Consider the following 19,315-nt stretch of genomic DNA (forward strand, 5'->3'; position numbering starts at 1 on the left):
ATACCTTTGACTATGAACTGGGAAGTTAAACCTGTGGACACGTACTCTTATTGCACATAGTATCACATCGCTACCCCACACTGATGATTAAAGTACCTAGAATTCCCAGATGTTCTTCTCTATTTTCTCTCTTCACAGGAACTCTGAACATGCTGTCCATGTACCGCCGGTACACAACTTTCTTGTACTTGGAGCCTATGTAAAACTCTTTCTTATCTAAAAATACATTCGAAACACTTAAACAAAACAGACACACAAGTAAGGTTAGTATCTGTCTTAATCGAAGTTGAAGTTGAGTTTTAAATTTTGAATAAAAATACAGTTTTCATTTAAGTAATTATGCTAATTTTAATAGTACTCTCCTATTTCAGCAAGAAAGAATAAGACTTTAGAAACAGAAAGATTTGGTAGAAAGTGCTTCTAGGTGGGAGCGAAGCCCTCTGAGACCTGGTACTGACTCTGCCACTAGCTAAAATGACCTCCAGCCAGTCATTGGCCAGTGGTCCCTCAGTTTCCTCACCCCTAAAATGAAGTAGGAGATGACATGATCTCTAAGGTTTCTCTGCAGCTCCAAAATTCTGAGCCCAGATCTCATGGATGAAGAATTCCCTGCTTGATGTAGTATTTCTGGTTTATAAGAGCTGAAATGGCCCTGTGTTTCCAGCCACTCCCTTTCCCTAAAGTTTGCATTGACTCCTCATAGCTCCTGTAGACACTTGACTATTTTACTTCCATCACTTGAAATAACCTTTTACTCTTCTATGCTACAAATCATACTCCCCATCACAGTCAAACTAACCAGCTAACCTTAGCTTAGCTACAGGTTACCAGGCATGTTGTGCATCCCAGATCTGAACACATGTCCATCCCAATCTCTCAAATCATATCCATGTTGTATAAGATGAGGGAGGGGAAAGTGGTTGGAAAGATCTTCAAGAAGTGTCTAGTGATACTGCTCTACATGTAGTTTCTGAAGCTCCAGAACTGATGCACTTATATTTATTCACAATGAACTTATTTTTAACACTTCCATAATGTACATGTTATTGGTGGTTTTGAAGCATATTTTCTCTATAAGTTCTTGGACAGAGCCCATATCTACTACACTGCCCTCAAGAATTTAAAATATTCTTCACACATGATAGTTTTAAGAATGCAAAAGAATGGATTACTGAACTGATAAGGAAATCTCTGGAGGAAAGATAAGATAAGCAGCAAACAGCTGGTAAGGAAAATAATATTTTAGCTTTGAATATAGGCATTAATTTTTGTTTAAGTTTGAAAATTGATAGCAAGATAATGGCACGTGAATATAAGAAGATCATCCAACAGAAAAGAAAGTAAGATGAGTGACTATAAAGAATCAAATGAAGGGGCAGCCCGGGTGGCTCAGGGGTTTAGCGCCATCTTCAGCCCAGGCTGTGATCCTGGAGACCCAGGATCGAGTCCCATATCAGGCTCCCTGCATGGAGCCTGCTTCTCCTTCTGCCTGTGTCTCTGCCTCTCTCTCTCTCTCTCTCTCTGTGTATTCTCATGAGTAAATAAATAAATCTTTAAAAAAAAAAAAAAGAATCAAATGAGGGAGATGGAAATTTTCCTATGAGAAAATTGTGAGAACAGAAATTAATAAGGAAAGGTTCCCAGCTGGGAAGCATTTTGTCATTGTTCTGTTGTTACTGCTTAATGCAACTGTTTGTTTTTCTAAAATTTCGCCTAATTCTTAATTCTCTGAAAGAGAAAACTTAAAATTGGGAATCAGAGTCTAGATAATTACTTTTGTTCTTGTAAGAGACGCAACTCCTGTTCCCATTCTCTACTTGGAGAATAATCCCATTCCACCTCCACTGCTGCAATGTAGTAGAACCTCTCTGACCGGTAGTGGCCTACATGGGCAGACTGTTGCTTGCATTTGTTCACTGTGTATTTTTGCTTCATGCCTCCTGTGTAGTGATCGGTTGTTAGGCATTCAACGTCAAAAGTCCCTGGAATGGTAGATAAGAAAGCATGTCACTCCTTTGCTCAGCTCCTTCTATGGCTCCTCAACTCACTCAGAATGAACACTAAGTCCTTAACATGGTTTGGTTAGATGATCACATCAGCTACCACTCACACTGCTCCAGTCACAGAGGCCTCTTTGCTGTTCTTAGAACAAGTCAAGTATGTGCCTACTTTAGGGCCTTTGCATGTGCTGTTTCCTCTGCCTGGAACACTCTTCCCCAAAATATCCATATAGCTCACATCTTTACTTAATTTAGCCTCCTGGTTAATTGTCACCATATCAGAGAATTCTTACTTTCCCACATCAGTCACTAGCCCCTTTTCTGCCATTTTTCTTTGTAGTACTGATAACCCTACTTGCTATATATATTAATGTATTTGCTTCTTGTCTGTGTCCCTGCACTAGAATTTCCATTTCACAAGAGCAGTTCATCATTTTTCTTTCACTCTTCTATTTATACTTGTCTAATGAATAATGGAAGAGATGACATAGGACTTGTTTTATGTTGCAGTGGCATAGAATGAACCAGATAGGGCCTGAAGCAAGTTAGCATGTTTCATGTTTTGGTTAAAGTTCTTTCTTTTTTGTTTTAGTTTGCTTTACTCATTCAGAACAAGGCCTATAGGTATCTCTCATTTTGCATGGCTATATTTCTAGTATAGGACACTCAATTGCAAACCACCAACAAGCCATCACTACATGTAAGCTCCAGAGAGATGACAAAAAGTTTAACTGCAGAGCTGTTATGAAAGTCATTCCCTTTCTAGTCTGATTTGCCAGCTATCTTTAAAAGGACCGTAATTTAAAAAGAGAACAGTTTGAGGATTCTACTATGTGGAAATGGGAGAAACCACAGTTTACTCTTCACTTGTTACTCCTTTCCTCTCAACAGGAAGGAAATGGACCTATCTGGCACATACTTAGCTAATAGTGGCCCAGATGTGCTCTTCAAGGGAAGGAAGGGCATTTGGGAGACTTGGGGAAGAGATGAGTTTTTCATCCAACACAAAATTTTAAACCAAAATGACATGAATTGATTCAATGGAGACTTGTCTTGACTTTAAAGAAAGATACCTGGAGTATCAGGCTGCATTATGAGCGTAGTAGTTGTTTGAGGGAAGAGGTTTGCTGTGTCTCTTCTTTCTCCTTTTGACAGATATGTGTTTCCTGTAAAGTAAATCCCATGTACATCAGCCTCATTTCCAGCACTGAATAAGTACCACACAACTGAATCTCCTCGGCACATGTTGAGACCAGGCTGATTCCCGTACATGAATCCATTAATGGCTGTAAAGTTGGAAAATTATATTTTAAAAGTGGTTTACCTTATGTTCTGCTACATGACAACCTCCCAGATTTTCCAGAGCCAACTTTGTTTATTTAATTTTTGAAAGACTTATTCATGCCTGCCCCACCTCTTTATGCGTCAGGAGTGTCTCTGCAACTCCTTGCTGTACCCAGCAACCCCAGAACAGTTCCTGACTGGAAGGGGAAGAGCCAAATGTGGGGTTCTTAAAGTTCTGCACTGTTCTTCCTAGCTAGCCACTTCTTAGTTCTCTCAACAGTCATATTTGTAAGCACCCAAATGTATGAATAATAACAGTTATTCCTGGGCACTGTGGACTGGGAATGTGTTTGTCGCTTTGGATGGTAAATTCTCTGATTCATCTTGAATAACAGGTAAGAGTGAATACAGGAAGTTTTCTCTCACTGCTATGACTAATAGGTAATAGTCTCAACTTCTCCAAAATGCAAAAATGCAAACCCAAAAGGAATATTTTAATGATTGCGACTAGTATTGATCCAATTAGAAAAACAACATCAGTCTGTAACCCAACTTTACATTTGTTTCTTCTTACTACTACAGTGATTTTTACATGTAGGCCATTAACAGTGTGGACATTCTGAACAATTAGCTTACTGTCTCTAGACCTTTAGAATTACCCTGGGAACTAAATAGAAAATCTGATGCTAGGTTTTTAATGAAGTAAACATTCCTGGAGGTTACCCTGAGCACTTAAAAAATAGTTTTAACAGTTTTAATAAAACTCCCAGGGGATTCTAATTTGTAGACAAGGGTGAGAATCTTTGAAGTTCATTGAAAACAGAGACCGTATCTTTCCTCATATTGAATAATAAAATGAAGCTGTCACCATTGAACCACAGGCAAGACACGCATCTAATCCAGTAGTTCTCAAACTTAAGCAAGTATCACAATGATGTAGAGGGTTTGTTAAATAGAGATTGCTAGCCCCACACATAAAGTTTCTGATTTGGGCAGCCCCAGTGGCGCAGCGGTTTAGCGCTGCCTGCAGCCCAGGGTGTGATCCTGGAGACCCAGGATTGAGTCCCAATTCAGGCTTCCTGCATGGAACCTGTTTCTCCCTCTGCCTGTGTCTCTGCCCCTCTCTCTCTGAATAAATAAATTTAAAATCTTAAAAAAAAAATAAAGTTTCTGATTCAACAGGTAGGAGTTGGGGCCCAAGAATTTGCACTTCTAACGAGTCCCTGGGTGATGCTGAAACTGCTGATCCAGGGGCTACATTTTAAGGACCATGCATCTAATTGCTCTATTTTGTATGTTTTATTATTCTAGATTAAGCAAAATGAAGAATATTTGACTGATACCTTAAATATCAACATTACCCTCAAAGTTATATTTAATCATTTATTGAAAATTAAGCAATGGGCAAAGCTATTAGCATTTTTGGTTTCATTGAAAGCATTCCACGTGCAGTACTGAAATAACCTAATATTGGCGATGATTCATACTTACAGTGCATCTTATTGGATTCCTGAAAGTCTTCATCTTCCTTATTTACCAGATCAGGTGCAGTTGTAAACATTCTAATATTTTCATCCAGGAGTAAACTTTCATTCTCATCAAAGACTGTGGGAAACAGATAGAACTCCTTGTCTACACCTTTCTGTAAAACAAGAACAATGAGGTGAAGATAGGATAAGCGAAGCAGAAAGACTTCCCTGTACACAATACTATTTGTGCACAAACTCACCAAAGGAAGGATAAGAAGTTTCCATTCCTCTTTGTAGATGGGGCTCGTGAAATAGTCCAGCTGACTACCAGAGTTTTCACTACTATCTGTGTAGAAGATTTTTGGTTCAACATGATCTAAGTCTCTCTTGGCACCTATAACTTTTGACTCCTTTCCCCACCTTCCTGCCAGTTCTGCCCAAACCAAGTGAACACACCAAAAACAATGATTAAGGTGGAGAGAATAGGTGCCTGTGCCAGAAATTAAGGAAAGTGACATCTGTGTTCATGAAAACTTGAAGAATTTCTGTAAGATAGGAACCATCTTAAATAAAGACATAGCCTGCCAAATGAGGGGGGCCAGGAATTCACACAATCTCCAGTCATCTGGAAAAACATTCTCACTTCCTCTGCCCCTGTCCCTGGTGAAAAATAAGCAGGCAGAAATGCTATCTGGTCTATGAAATGTTTCATTAGTTCAGAAGAAGGCAATCAGTCTAAGAAATCAAAGCATATGAGCCCCTAAAAACTAGATGCTCCCTCAGAGAAGAGAAAACTTTAGAGACTATGGCATGTCTTTCTTCTGAGATATTTTTTTCAGATGAGAAACATGATTATCAAACTTTTAAAGATTTTTTTATTCATTCATGAGAGACAGAGGGAGAAGGAGGCACCATGCAGGGAGCCCGGTGTAGGACTGGATCCAGGGACTCCAGGATCACGGCCTTAGCTGAAGACAGATGCTCAATCCCTGAGCCATCCAGATATCTCTGATTATCAAACTTTAAAAATCTAACAAAAGCAGAGAACTGAAGGTTAGATTCTAAAACTGAATCAGTGATGAAGATAATTTTTTAAAGATTTATTGATTGGTTTGAGAGAAAGAGAGAGTGGGGGTAGGGGCAGAGGGAGAGAGAGAGTCTCAAACAAACTCTGTATGGAGAATGGAACCTGATGCAGAACTTGATCCTATGACCCTGAGATCATGACGTGAGCTGAAACCAAGGGTCTGACACTTAATTGGCTATGCCATGCAGGCGCCCCTGTGATGGAGATAATTTTAAGAAACCAGAAGAAAAGATTCAAAGATGAAAAAAATATATATAGTAATGATTTCATAAAGAGAGACATTATAAAAGGGGAAGACAGAATGATAATAAGTAATAGTGGAAATGTTTACCACCATAAAGAGAAAATTCAGATTCAAAAGCTTCACTGAAAACAAGCAAAAGTAGTCATAGAGATTTATGTTTAAAAATATTTTTGACAAGATTTTAAAATTTCAGCCATAGACAAGTTTCTACAATAAGTCATTTAAAACGTATTATCATTGGACTTCTTTAGCACAATAAATGTTAGAAGAAGATGGAGTAGCATTTATGTTTTTGAGGGAAAAAAGATTATGATACGAAAATTCTAAACCTAGCAAACAACAGAAATACATTCTCAGATGTGTAGGGATTCTAATTAGAGGACTGCTACAATCACTTGTATTCTGATCTATAGAGAAAACTTCAGTGAAAAGTTTACAGGCCATGTCTTCTGATCATAATGCAACAAAACTAAAAAGTACTAATAAAGGGACAAAAAGTCAATAAAATTAAAAAGATCGTATTTGATCTAAATAATCTTAGATCAGAGAGGAAGCAAACATGGATTACTAAATATTTAGTAAGCAATGTCCATGAGAACAAGGCATAATGTGTGGAATATAACTAAACATATAAACTAAGAGTCTGAAATATCTTTTAAATTTCTTTTAGGAAGAGGGAGAGTGCACAGACATGTGTGCACAGGAATGGGAAGAGTGGAGGGGCACAGGAAGAGAGAGAATCTTGGCAGGCTGCACTCCCAGTGTGGAGCTTGACATGGGGTGGTCTCATGACCCTGATATCATGACCTGAGTCAAAATCGAATTGGATGCTTAACCAGCTGAGCCACACAGACACCCCTTAAATACTCTTTATTTTAAGTGAAACCAAATAAAAATAAATGTTTTTAAATATCTGAAAATTTTAGAAAAATAAAATGAAAAAAGGAGAATGGAATTAATAAAGGCAAAAGCATAAATAAAAATGTAATTAAAACACATTTTAAGAGACAAAAAAAGAAAAAAAGAAAAGAAGAGAAGAGAAAAATGCCAAACTACTTTTTAAAAAAAATCACACAGTTGAAATAATTTTACAGGCAATTTCTTTCAAATCTCTAAGAAGTATATAATTCCAATCTATTTAAACAGTTCCAAAGTATTCAAAACATGGAAATTGTCCCAATTTATTTAATGAAGATAGAATAACCATAATATAATACTTTTAAAAAGCACACAAAATCTAAAATAATATCACTTATAGCTTAGGTGAGAAATTCTAATAAAACACTATCAAATTCAATACAGAAATGTAATTTTAAAAATATTTAAAAACCACAGTGCTCACGAGCATTTCTCACAGAGCTAGAACAAACAATACTAAAATTTATGTGGAACCACAAGAGACTCCAAATAGCCAAAGCACCCTGAAAAAAAAAGAAAGAAAAGCTGGAGGATTCATGATTCCAGACTTTAAGCTGTTATTACAAAGCTGTGATAATCAAGACAGTATGGTACTGGCATAAAGACAGACACATAGATCAATAGAACAGAATAGAAAACCCAGAAATGGACCCTCAACTCCATGGTCGACTAATCTTCAAAGCAGGAAAGAATATCCAATGAAAAAAAAAGAGTCTCTTCAACAAATGGTTTTGAAAAAATTGGACAGCAACATGCAGAAGAATGAAACTAGACCACTTTCTTACACCATACACAAAAATAAATTCAAAATGGATGAAAGACCTAAATGTGAGAGAGGAAACCATCGAAATCCTAGAGGAGAACACAGGCAGCCACCTCTTTGACATCAGCTATAGCAACTTCTTACTAGACATGTCTCTGGAGGCAAAGGAAACAAAAACAAAAATGAACTATTGGGACTTCATTAAGATAAACAGCTTCTGCACATTGAAGGAAACAATCAACAAAACTAAAAGGCAAACTGTGGAATGGGAGAAGATATTTGCAAATGACGTATCTGATATATCTATAAAGAACTTACCAAACTCAACACCCAAAAAACAAATAACCTAATCAAGAAATGTATTCTTCCAAAGAATACATCCAGATGGCCAGCAGACACATGAAAAGATGCTCAATGTCATTTATCATCAGGGAAATACAAATCAAAACTTTGATGAGATACCACCTCACACTTGTCAGAATGGCTAAAATTAACAACACAAGAAACTGGTGTTGGCAAGGATGTGGGAAAAGGGTAATCCTCTTGCACTGTTAATGGGAATGCAAACTGTGCAATCACTCTCAAAAACAGTTGGTTTTTGAGAACAGAGGTTCCTCAAAAAGTTAAAAATAGAACTTCCCTACAATCCAGCAATTGCACTACTCGCTATTTACCCAAAAGATATAAAAATACAAATTTGAAGGGGTACATGCACCCTAATGTTTATAGCAGCATTATCAATGATAGCCAAACTATAAAAAGAACCCAAATGTCCGTCAACTAATGAATGGTAAAGAGGATGTATTTTATATGTATATATATATATATATATACACACACACACACACATAATAGGATATTACTTAGTCATTGAAAAAGAATGAAATCTTGACATTTGCAATATTGTGGATAGAGCTAGAGTATATAATGCTAAGTGACAAATCAGAGAAATAAACAAATATAAATAATAATATAAACCAAATAAAAATAGAGAAAGACAAATACCATGAGAACTCCTCATGTGTGGAATTTAAGAAATAAAGCATAAGAACATATGTGGAAAGAGGAAGAGAAAAGGAAACTATGAAGGATTCTTTTTTTTTTTAATTTTTATTTATTTATGATAGTCATACAGAGAGAGAGAGAGAGGCAGAGACTCAGGCAGAGGGAGAAGCAGGCTCCATGCACCAGGAGCCTGATGTGGGATTCGATCCCGGGTCTCCAGGATCGCGCCCTGGGCCAAAGGCAGGCGCCAAACCTCTGCGCCACCCAGGGATCCCCTATGAAGGATTCTTAATGATACAGAATAAACTGAGAGTGAATGGAAGGAAGAGGGTGAGGGGTGGGCTAGATGGGTGATGGGCATTAAGGTGGGCACTTTTATGATGAGCACTGGGTGTTGTTGTAAGTGAAGAATCACTGAATTCTACTCCTGAAACCATTATTTTACTGTATGTTAACGAACTAAAATTTAAATAAAATTTCGACAAGAAAAAACAAAAAACCACAGTGGTGAAATAATGTTTTTCCTCAGAAGTGCAAAACTGGTTCAACATTAGGAAATCCTTCATGTAGTTGGTCATGCTTACAGGTCAAAGGAGAAGAGATATATAATAATTTTCAAGGTAATCTAAAATTTTTTTAAATTAAATTACACATTTTGGCACTAGCTCTTCCCTCCACTTTACCCTAGATCTTTGTAAGCCTTCCTCCTTGAAATTTAGATCTCACCTCAAACAGTATATCCACCTTATATAAACTAGGATTGCTGTTCAGTATTATATTACCCTAAAGAGAAATTCCATGTTCTTGAATAGGAAGACTCAATATGGCCAAGTTGTCCATTCTTCCCAATTTGATCTATAGATTCAATGCAATCCCAATAAAAATACCAGAAAATGATTTGTCGATAGCAACAAAATGATTCTAAAGTTTATACGGAGAGGCAAAAAGACCCAGAATAGCTAACATAATACTGAAGAAGAACAAGGTTGGAAGACTGACATTTCCAACTTCAAAGCTTACTACCACACTACAGCAAACAAGACACTATGGCATTGGTGAAAGAATAGACCAATCGGTCAATGGAAAGAATAGAGACCAGAAGTAGACTCACATAAATTTAGTGAACTGATCTCTGACAAAGGAGCAAAGGCAATACACTGGAACAAAGACAGTCTTTTCAACAAATGGTGATGTAACAACTGGGCATTTACATGCAAAAAAAAAATGAATCTAGACACATATCTTACACTCTTCACAAAAATTAACTCAAAATGGGTCACAAATCTAAATGTAAAAGGCAAAATTATGAAGCTTATAAAAGATAACACAAGAAAAATCCAAATGACCTTGGCTATAACTATTTAGGTACAACACCAAAGATACAACCTGTAAAAGAAACAATTGATAAGCTAGACCTCATTACAATTACAATTTATGCTCTGTAAAAGATAATGTCCAGAGAAATGAAAAGACAAGCCACACACTGAGAAAAAATATTTGCAAAAGACACATATGATAAAGAACTGTTTTCTAAAATATCAAAGAACTTTTAAAACTCAACATTAAGAAAACAAACAACCCAATTAACCAATAGGCAAAGACCTTAACAGACACCTCACTAAAGAGGATACATATATTGAAAATAAGCATATGAAAAGATGTTCTACTTCATATATCATTAGGGAAATTCACATTAAAACAATCAGAATGACCAAAACCTGGAACACTGAAAACACCAAATATGGGCAAAGATATGGAACAACAGGAACTCCCATTCATTTCCAGTGGAAATACAAAATGGTATGGCTGAGCAACTATATGCTAACAAATTAGGCAATCTGGAAGAAATGGATGCATTCCTAGAGATGTAGGAACTACCAAAACTGAAACAGGAAGAAATAGAAAACCTGAACAGACCCACAGCCAGCAAGGAAATTGAAGCAGTCATCAAAGTCTCCCAACAAATGAGAGTCCAGGACTGGATGGATTCCCAGAGGAATTCTACCAAACATTTAAAGAAGACTTAGTACCTATTCTTCTGAAGCTGTTTCAAAAAATAGAAAAGGAAGGAAAACTTCCAAACTCACTCTATGAGGCCAGCATTACCTTGATTCCAAAACCGGACAAAGACCCCACCAAAGAGAATTACCGACCAATATCCCTGATGAACAAGGATGCAAAAATTCTCACCAATGGGGTCCAACAGTACATTAAAAAAGATTATTCACCATAGACTAAGTGGGATTCATTCCTGGGCTGCAAAATGGTTCAACATCTGCAAATCAATGTGATACACTACGTTAATAAAAGAAAAGATAGGAACCATATGATCCCTTCCATAGATGCAGAAAAAGCATTTGACAAAACACAGCATACTTTCTTGATTAAAAGTCTTCACAGTATAGGGATAGAGGGAACATTGCAATACCATAAAAGCCATATACAAAAAAACCTACAGCAAATATCATTCTCAATGGGAAAAAACAGAGCTTTTCCCTAAGGTCAGGAACACAGCAGGGATGTGCACTATCACCACCTTTGTTCAACATAGAAGTAGAAGTCCAAGTGTCAGCAAACAGACAACAAACAGAAATAAAAAGCATCTGAATCAGCAAAGAAGAAGTCAAACTCTCACTCTTCACAGATGACATGATACTCTATGTGGAAAACCCAAAAGACTCCACCAAAATTTTTCTAGAACTCATACAAAAATTCAGCAGTGTCAGGATATAAAATCAATGTATAGAAATCAGTTGCATTTCTATACACTAACAATGAGACAGAAGAAAGAGAAATTAAGGAGTTGATCCCATTTACAATTGCACCAAAACCCATAAGATATCTAGGAATAAATCTAACCAAAGAGGCAAAGGATCTGTATTCAGAAAACTATAGAACACTCCTGAAAGAAATTGAAAAAAACACAAAGAAATTGAAAAACATTCCATGTTCATGGATGGAAAGAACAAATACTGTTAAAATGTCTATGCTACCTAGAGAAATCTATACATTCAATTCAATCCCTATCAAAATACCATCAATTTATTTCACAGAGCTGGAACAAATAATCATAAAATATGTATGGAACCAGAAAAGATCCTGAATAGCCAAAAGAAGGTTGAAAAAGAAAACCAAAGCTGGAGGCATCACAATTCCAGACTTCTAGTTCTATTACAAAGCTGTGATCATCAAGACAGTATGGTTCTGACACAAAAACAGACACACAGATCAGTGGAACAGAATAGAGAATAGAAATGGGCCTCAACTCTATGGTTAAATAATCTTTGACAAAGCAGTAAAGAATATCCAATGGAAAAAAGGCAGAGTCTTCAACTGTGTTGAGAAAATTGGATAGCACATGCAGAAGAATGAAACTGGACCATTTCCTTACACCATACACAAAAATAGACTCAAGATGGATGAAAGACCTAAATGTGAGACAGGAATTCATCAAAATCCTAGAAGATATGCACAGGTAGCAACTTCTGTGACCTTGTTCACAGCAATTTCTTGCTAGACATGTCTCTAAAGGCAAGGGAAACAAAGGCAAAAATGAACTATTGTGACTTCATCAAGATAAAAAGCTTTTGCACAGCAAAGAAAACAGTTGACAAAACCAAAGACAACCAACAGATAGGGAGAAGATATTTGCAAATGTCTTGTCAGATAAATAGCTAGTATCCAAAATCTATAAAGAACTTATCAAATTCAACACCCAAACCACAAAAAAATCCAATCAAGAAATGGGCAGAAGACATGAACAGATATTTCTCCAAAGAAGACATACACACGGCCAGCAAACACATGAAAAAATTCTCAATATCAGTCAGCATTAGGGAAATACAAATCAAAATCACAAGGAGATACCACCTCACACCAACTAGAATGTCTGGAATTAACAAGTCAGGGAGCAACAGATATTGTTGCGGATGCACAGAAAAGGGAAACTTTTTACACTGCTGGTGGTAATGCAAGCTGGTGCAGCCACTCTGGAAAACTGTATGGATTTTCCTCAAAAAATTGAAAATAGAGCTACCCCATGACCCACCAATTTCACTACTATGTATTTATCCAAAGGATATAAACATAGTGACTCAAAGGGGCACATGCACCTCAATGTTTATAGCAGCAATGGATTAAGAGATGGTACACACACACACACACACACACACACACACACACACACTGGAATATTACTCAGCCATCAAAAAAGAATGAAGTCTTACCGTTTGCAATGACATAGATGGAACTGGAAGGTATTATGCTAAGCAAAATAAGTCACTCAGAGAAGGACAAATACCATATGATTTCACTCATTTGTGGAACATAAGAAACAAAACAGATAAACATAGAGAAAGAGAAGGAAAAAAAGATGAAAATTAAGAGGGATGCAAATCATAAGAGATGCTGAACTCTAGGAAACAAATTGAGGGTATCTTTTAGGTATTTTACCCTAAAGATAAAAATATAGTGATCTGAAGGTGCACCTGCACCCAATGTTCCTAGCAGCAATATCCACAATAGCTAAACTATGGAAAAAGCCCAGACATCCATCAACAGATGAATGGATAAAGATGTGATTGATATGTATATCAATCTGGCTGACTACTACTCCAGCCATCAAAAAACAAAAACAAAAAAACAAAAAACAAAAAACAAAATCAAAACAAAAAAAAACAAACAAAAAATAAAGAAAGAAAGAAATCTTGCTATTTTCAACAACATGGATGGAGCTAGAGGGTATTATGCTAAGCAAAATAAGTCAATCAGAGAAAGACATTTATCATATGATCTCACTCATACGTGGAATTTAAGAAACAAAACAGAGGATTATAGGGGAAGAGAGGAAAAACATAAGATGAAATCAGAGAGGGAGACAAACCATAAGAGACTTTTAATCATAGGAAACAAACTGAGGGTCACTGGAGGGGAGGGGAGTGAGGGGGCTGAGGTAACTAGGTGATGTGCCTTAAGGAAGGCATGTGATATAATGAGCACTGAGTATTATAAGCAACTAATGAATCACTGACCTCTACCTCTGAAACTGATAATACATGTTAATTGATTGAATCTAAATTTTTAAATGTAAAAAAAAAAAAAAACCCTCAAAATGGTATAGCCATTTTGGAAGACAGTTTGGCCTTCTCTTACAAAACTAATTACACTTTTATCGTATAGCCCAGAAATTGGGCTCCTTGGTATTTACTCAAAGGGTCTGAAAACCTGTCTACACAATAACCTGCACATGGATGTTTATGGCAGCTTTATGCATAATTGGCAAAACTTGAGAGTAATGAAGATGTTCTTTAGTAGGTGAATGGATAGACAATTTGGTACATTCAGGCAATGGAATGTTATGCAGTGAGAAAAAGGAATGAACTATTGAGCCATGTAAAGACTTGGAAGAAACCTCAACATGAGTTACCGAGTGAAAGAGGCCAGTCTGAACAGGCTGTATACTATATGATTCTAACTATACAATGTTCTGGAAAAAGGCAAAACTGTAAAACCAGTAACCCAGTGGTTACCAAGGGGGGGGATTGGGATTAAGGGATAAATAGGTGCAACACAGGATTTTTTTTTTTAATGAGAGACACAGAGAGAGAGAGAGAGAGAGAGAGGGAGAGAGAGAGGCAGAGACACACACAGGCAGAGGAAGAAGCAGGCTCCACGCAGGGAGCCCGACATGGGACTCGACCCCGGGTCTCCAGGATCAGGCCCTGGGCTGAAAGTGGCACTAAACCGCAGAGCCACCCAGGACACGGGATTTTTAGGGCAGTGGAAATATGCTATATGATACCAAAACGGTGGATACTTATCATTATACATTTGTCTACACCCACAGAATGTAAACACCAAGAGTGAACCCTCAGGTAAACTATGGACTCTGGATAATAACAATGTGTCAGTGTAAGTTCATCAATTGTACCACATGCACCCCTCTGTTGGAAATGTGGATATTGGGAAAGGCTGTGGGTGTGGGGGGTAGGGGATATATGGGAAATCTCTGTACTTTCTTCTTAATTTTGCTGTTAATCTTAAAGTGCTCTAGGAAGTTAAGTTGACAAAAATAGTAATGAAAAAATAAACTATAAAGCTAAAAATGAAAGGTACTTTTACTAAGGGAATAGGTGAGAGGGGAGAAAGAATAGGAGCTAGACTTCTTTGAATATTCCTTTTTTTGTAGAGTTGATGTTGGAACCAGGTAAATATTTTACATTATTGTAAAATAATATTACAGTTTTTAAGGAAATTCCTAAAAGAAATAAAAATAAAGCTAATTAAATAAACCTGTATATCTGGTGGGTGGCAAAACTACACAGAGAGGAACTACTCCAAGTGACTTTGACTCTGTAATTTGGCTGAACATTCCCAGTGAGATCTACTCTACAGACAAAAAGTGCAAACAAATCTTACGTTGTTTTCAGTAATTCTACTCCTGGCTGTAATGTTGTAATTATGATCCTGAGGCTGTTATATGTATAGTGTGGGATGAATTGAGTGAATGTTTATGTTGCATCATTGAGAACTAAGATTTTTCAGTGCAGCTGAAGGGAGATATAGATGTAAGGTTAATTACGAATCTAGGAAATGCTTAACATTCCCAATTATATATTATATATTCCCTGATGAAAATACCCAGTGCCATCCACAAAGTAGTATTGAAAAAACAAATCTACCCTGCATTGATCAAACCTCTAGATCTAGCCACTGATTTATAAGTAATTGAGGGAAAGGGAAAGGGAAAGGAACATGTTTCATGACACCACAGGAATACGATCAGTAAAATCTAGGCCTGGGAAACATCCAGAGGATAAATGACCCTTGCAACAGAAAAAAATGCAAGGAAATAACCTTGAGAAACATATCAACCGAATGCAATGTGTGTATGTGTAATTACTTGGGTACTGATTCAAACAACAAACTTGAAATAATTAAGAGGCAACTGGGAAAATGTGAACATTGATTGGAAATTTGATGATAGAATTTGATTAAAAAATTGATGATACTAAGATTATTATGATGATGATTTTAAGGTATGATAATTATATTGAAGGTATTTTTAAAAGAGTCCTTATTTTTTAAAAGTTCATATTGAATACTTAATTTAGAGATAAAAATATGATGGAGCTAGGTATTTCTATTTCCTGGTCAAAGGTCATTTCTTCCTTTCTAAAAAAATGTTTTAAGCAATATTTTCCTCAGTGAATGTTGAGTGACCAATTATCACTTTTTATTTGTGTGTTGACGTCTAAATGTATCATAAAATACCTTGGATTCCAAGGAAAGTCTGTTTCAAGCTCATCTTGGAATTATCATGTTAGCCAGAGAATCTCTGCACAATACAGCTTTCCAGGAGCCTGAGAAAACTTTATAATAAATATCATGTGTTAAATCCTCAGTGTCTCAAAGCCCAGAATTTTCCTTACAATAATGATAATTCAGGGACTCCTGGGGGGCTCAGTGGTTGAGTGTCTGCCTTTGGCTCAGAGCGTGATCTCAGGGTGCTGGGATCGAGTCCTGCATTGGACTCCCCGCAGGGAGCCTGCTTCTCCCTCTGCGTGTCCCTGCCTCTCTCTCTCTGTATCTCTCATGAATAAATAAGTTAAAATCTTTAAAAGAGATAATGATAATTCACAGGGATTGGGAAATCATTTTTATTTTCCCTTATGGGACTTACCTGTTTCCCATTTGGTTGTAAACCTCCTTTTTTGCATATTTTCATTGGCCCGATAAGCCCAGTGAATATATCTTTGGTAGGATCCACAGCAGAATAATACATCTTAGATAGACAGACAGGGTCTTTGTAAGTGGGTCCCACTTCTTCGGGGACAGTCCATTCATAGGTGAATGTTTGTCCAGGTGCCACATGTGAAGCTGAAGGAGGCGTACCTATGAGATATGTCACATTGCAGAGGTTAGACAGGCTTTCTGAGGTGGTCATTTGAGCCACAGAGTAGACTGGGTTCAGTCTAAGACCCACTTCTCAGTTCCTTATTATGAATTACAATGAAATCCTACTTGGATGGAGACCTACGTGTGCTCCTATGTCAGGTCACGGATGGGGGTGATTTCCTTTAGGACGCTTCCTCTTAACCACGATTGGTGCCTGCTATGGTCTGAATGTTTGAATTCTCCTAGAATTCACATATTGGAATCTCAATGCCCAATGTGATAGTGTTAGAAGGTGAGCCCTTTGGGGGCTGATTAGACCATGAGAGTAGAGCTCCTCCAAAAAGGATTAGTGCCCTTACAAGAGATTGGATCCCACAATGCTCCCTAGGCCCTGTCACCATGTGAGAATACAGCAAGAAGTCTGAGACCCAGAAAAGGATCTTCATCCAACGATGCTGGCCCTCTGATCTTGGACTTCCAGTCTTCAGAACTGTGAGAAATGAATTTCTGTTGTTTATAAGCTGCCTAGTCTGTGGTATTTAGTCATAACAGCCTGAGCGGACTAAGACAGGGCTGCTCTCTCAGCGCCTGAGGATGTCCCCAACACTTTCATGTTAGATTATGTGTACTTCCCCCACAAACAGAACTTCACTTTCTTGAAGCAAGCGTTACCCCTACATTTCCTTTGTTAGAACAACAACAGAAAACAGAGGGTAATCCATACATTTTCTATTGAACAAAACTGAACTGAAAATAATTTCAGAACTAAAAGGTAAACTGCAGGGACACCTGGGTGGCTCAGCGGTTGTGCATCTGCCTTCAGCTCAGGACGTGATCCTGGAGTCTGGGATTGAGTCCTGCATCAGGCTCCTTGCAGGGAGCCTGCTTCTCCCTCTGCCTATGTCTCTGCCCCTCTCTCTGTGTCTCTCATGAAAAAATAAACAAAATCTTAAAAAAAAAAAAAAAGTAACTGCAGATGATCCTGTTCAAATATCCTGATTTTATACTTGGGTAAACTGAGGCCAGAAAGACTGAATAACATGCCCACGGTCACACTGCAGAGGGTGGCTAAGGCGCTAGGCTTCATCAGTCAGCCTGACATATAAAAATACCTAAATGCATGCATACCGGAATATTGTGTGTTATCAAAGTTCTATCAAAATGTTATAATGCTAAGAAAACAAACTCAGTACAATTACAATGATAAGTGTTTATACAGTATGATCTCAACCACATTTAAAATATATATTATATGTACACAGATGAAAGAGTGGAGGAATTATCTAAGAATGTAATAGGGGTTGTCTATAGAACTATAGGTAATATTTTTGGCTGTATCTTTTTATATTTTTCAAATATTCTAAAACGAGCATCTAACCTTATCATTGCAAGAACATTTTTCAAATTTAAAAATCACCCAAATAGTACTCTAGAAATGTATAGTTGATATAATCCCCATAAGTTACTACCAGCATTGTTAAAAATCATGCAATTAAGGCAGGACCAAATTCCATACACCAATTGGAAATGGAAGAAGAGGTTTACTTGCTTCCTGGCATGGTGCCTAGGAATGATATAGGAGCAGTTTCCTTGGAAGTTTCTGCCTTCGGTTTTTGCAGGGCAGTTATCCCTGGGCGACCAGCAGCGTGGGTTATTAGGGTTATTAAATGTTGTTTGGTTACAGAACATTGTACTCACTTTCAGTCCGGGTGTTGTTACGTGAAGAATAGTATGTGCCCTCGTAGTTCTTACTGACTCTCACTCCAACTGGCTCAATACTGAGGGGATATTTTCCTTTGTTATAGAAAGTGACTCTGATGATAAATCCCACCTCTGCCCAAATGACAGGACCTAGGAACCAAGAGAGCATTGTTATCCTTCCTTGGTATAAAAAATACAAAATACACAGGATAGTTATTTTCTTTGGCTCATCCTCTGGCAGAAACTGCTGGGAACAACATCCTATTTGTGGAAGACCTGTTTTTTTAAAGTCCGTTATCAACTTGACATGGCAAGGCTAGAAAGAGGTAAGAAGGGCTTTTTTATTTAAATTCAGGCTAAGGAAATTGGTTATCATTTTTATCCAAGTCAGTTTACCAGCTTTATACAAACTTCAATGTCTATACTCTCCTCATCCTAGTCTTCTGTTCGCCAGATGTGTGATATTTGTCCCAAGCGTCAGGGGGCTGCTAGGTAAACCCTGACCACTCAAAGAGGGTACGTTAAATTGTCTTGGAGGTGAACAGTAACACTTTGGTGGATTTTCCATCATCAAAATTAATATTCTTACCAAATACAAAATGAAAACATAGATGTACATATTTTATGTAATATATAAAATGATATATATTGAGAGCTTCCCATGTGCTTTTCTGAGTGTTTATGTGTATTAACTCCTTTAATCCTTAAAAACCCCTTTATGAGGTAAGGCCTATTATTGTTACTATTGTCCCCATTTTACAGAAATAGAACAGGCACAGCAAACCGAGTACTTTTGAAGATCACACAGCTAATAGGAGAGGAGTGAGGATAGTCTGAATCCAGACTCTGTGTGCTCATCCTGTCTGAAGGCCTGAGCAAGAACAGGTGTCTGGGCTATGCACAAGGCTCTAGGACAGACCCCGAATTTTTTATTAGTAGCCTGAATTT

At 37.3% G+C, this 19,315-nt stretch overlaps 1 protein-coding gene across 5 annotated transcripts in view; it reads right to left on the reverse strand.

Annotated features, from left to right (window-relative positions):
* Positions 1-19,315, reverse strand: part of LOC121479085 (ceruloplasmin) — a 62,755-nt gene that overhangs the window by 22,687 nt on the left and 20,753 nt on the right. For all 5 annotated transcript variants that reach the window (XM_041734589.1, XM_041734591.1, XM_041734592.1 and 2 more), the window contains exons 10-15: positions 18,365-18,517; positions 16,452-16,663; positions 4,776-4,926; positions 3,074-3,286; positions 1,775-1,982; positions 97-236 (exon numbers count right to left, since the gene is read on the reverse strand). In XM_041734589.1, coding sequence (XP_041590523.1) covers positions 97-236; positions 1,775-1,982; positions 3,074-3,286; positions 4,776-4,926; positions 16,452-16,663; positions 18,365-18,517 — 1,077 coding nt within the window. The remainder of the gene's footprint in view (positions 1-96; positions 237-1,774; positions 1,983-3,073; positions 3,287-4,775; positions 4,927-16,451; positions 16,664-18,364; positions 18,518-19,315) is intronic.

Source organism: Vulpes lagopus, chromosome 19 (genome assembly GCF_018345385.1).
Source record: "Vulpes lagopus strain Blue_001 chromosome 19, ASM1834538v1, whole genome shotgun sequence".
NCBI classification, from domain to species: Eukaryota; Metazoa; Chordata; class Mammalia; order Carnivora; family Canidae; genus Vulpes; species Vulpes lagopus.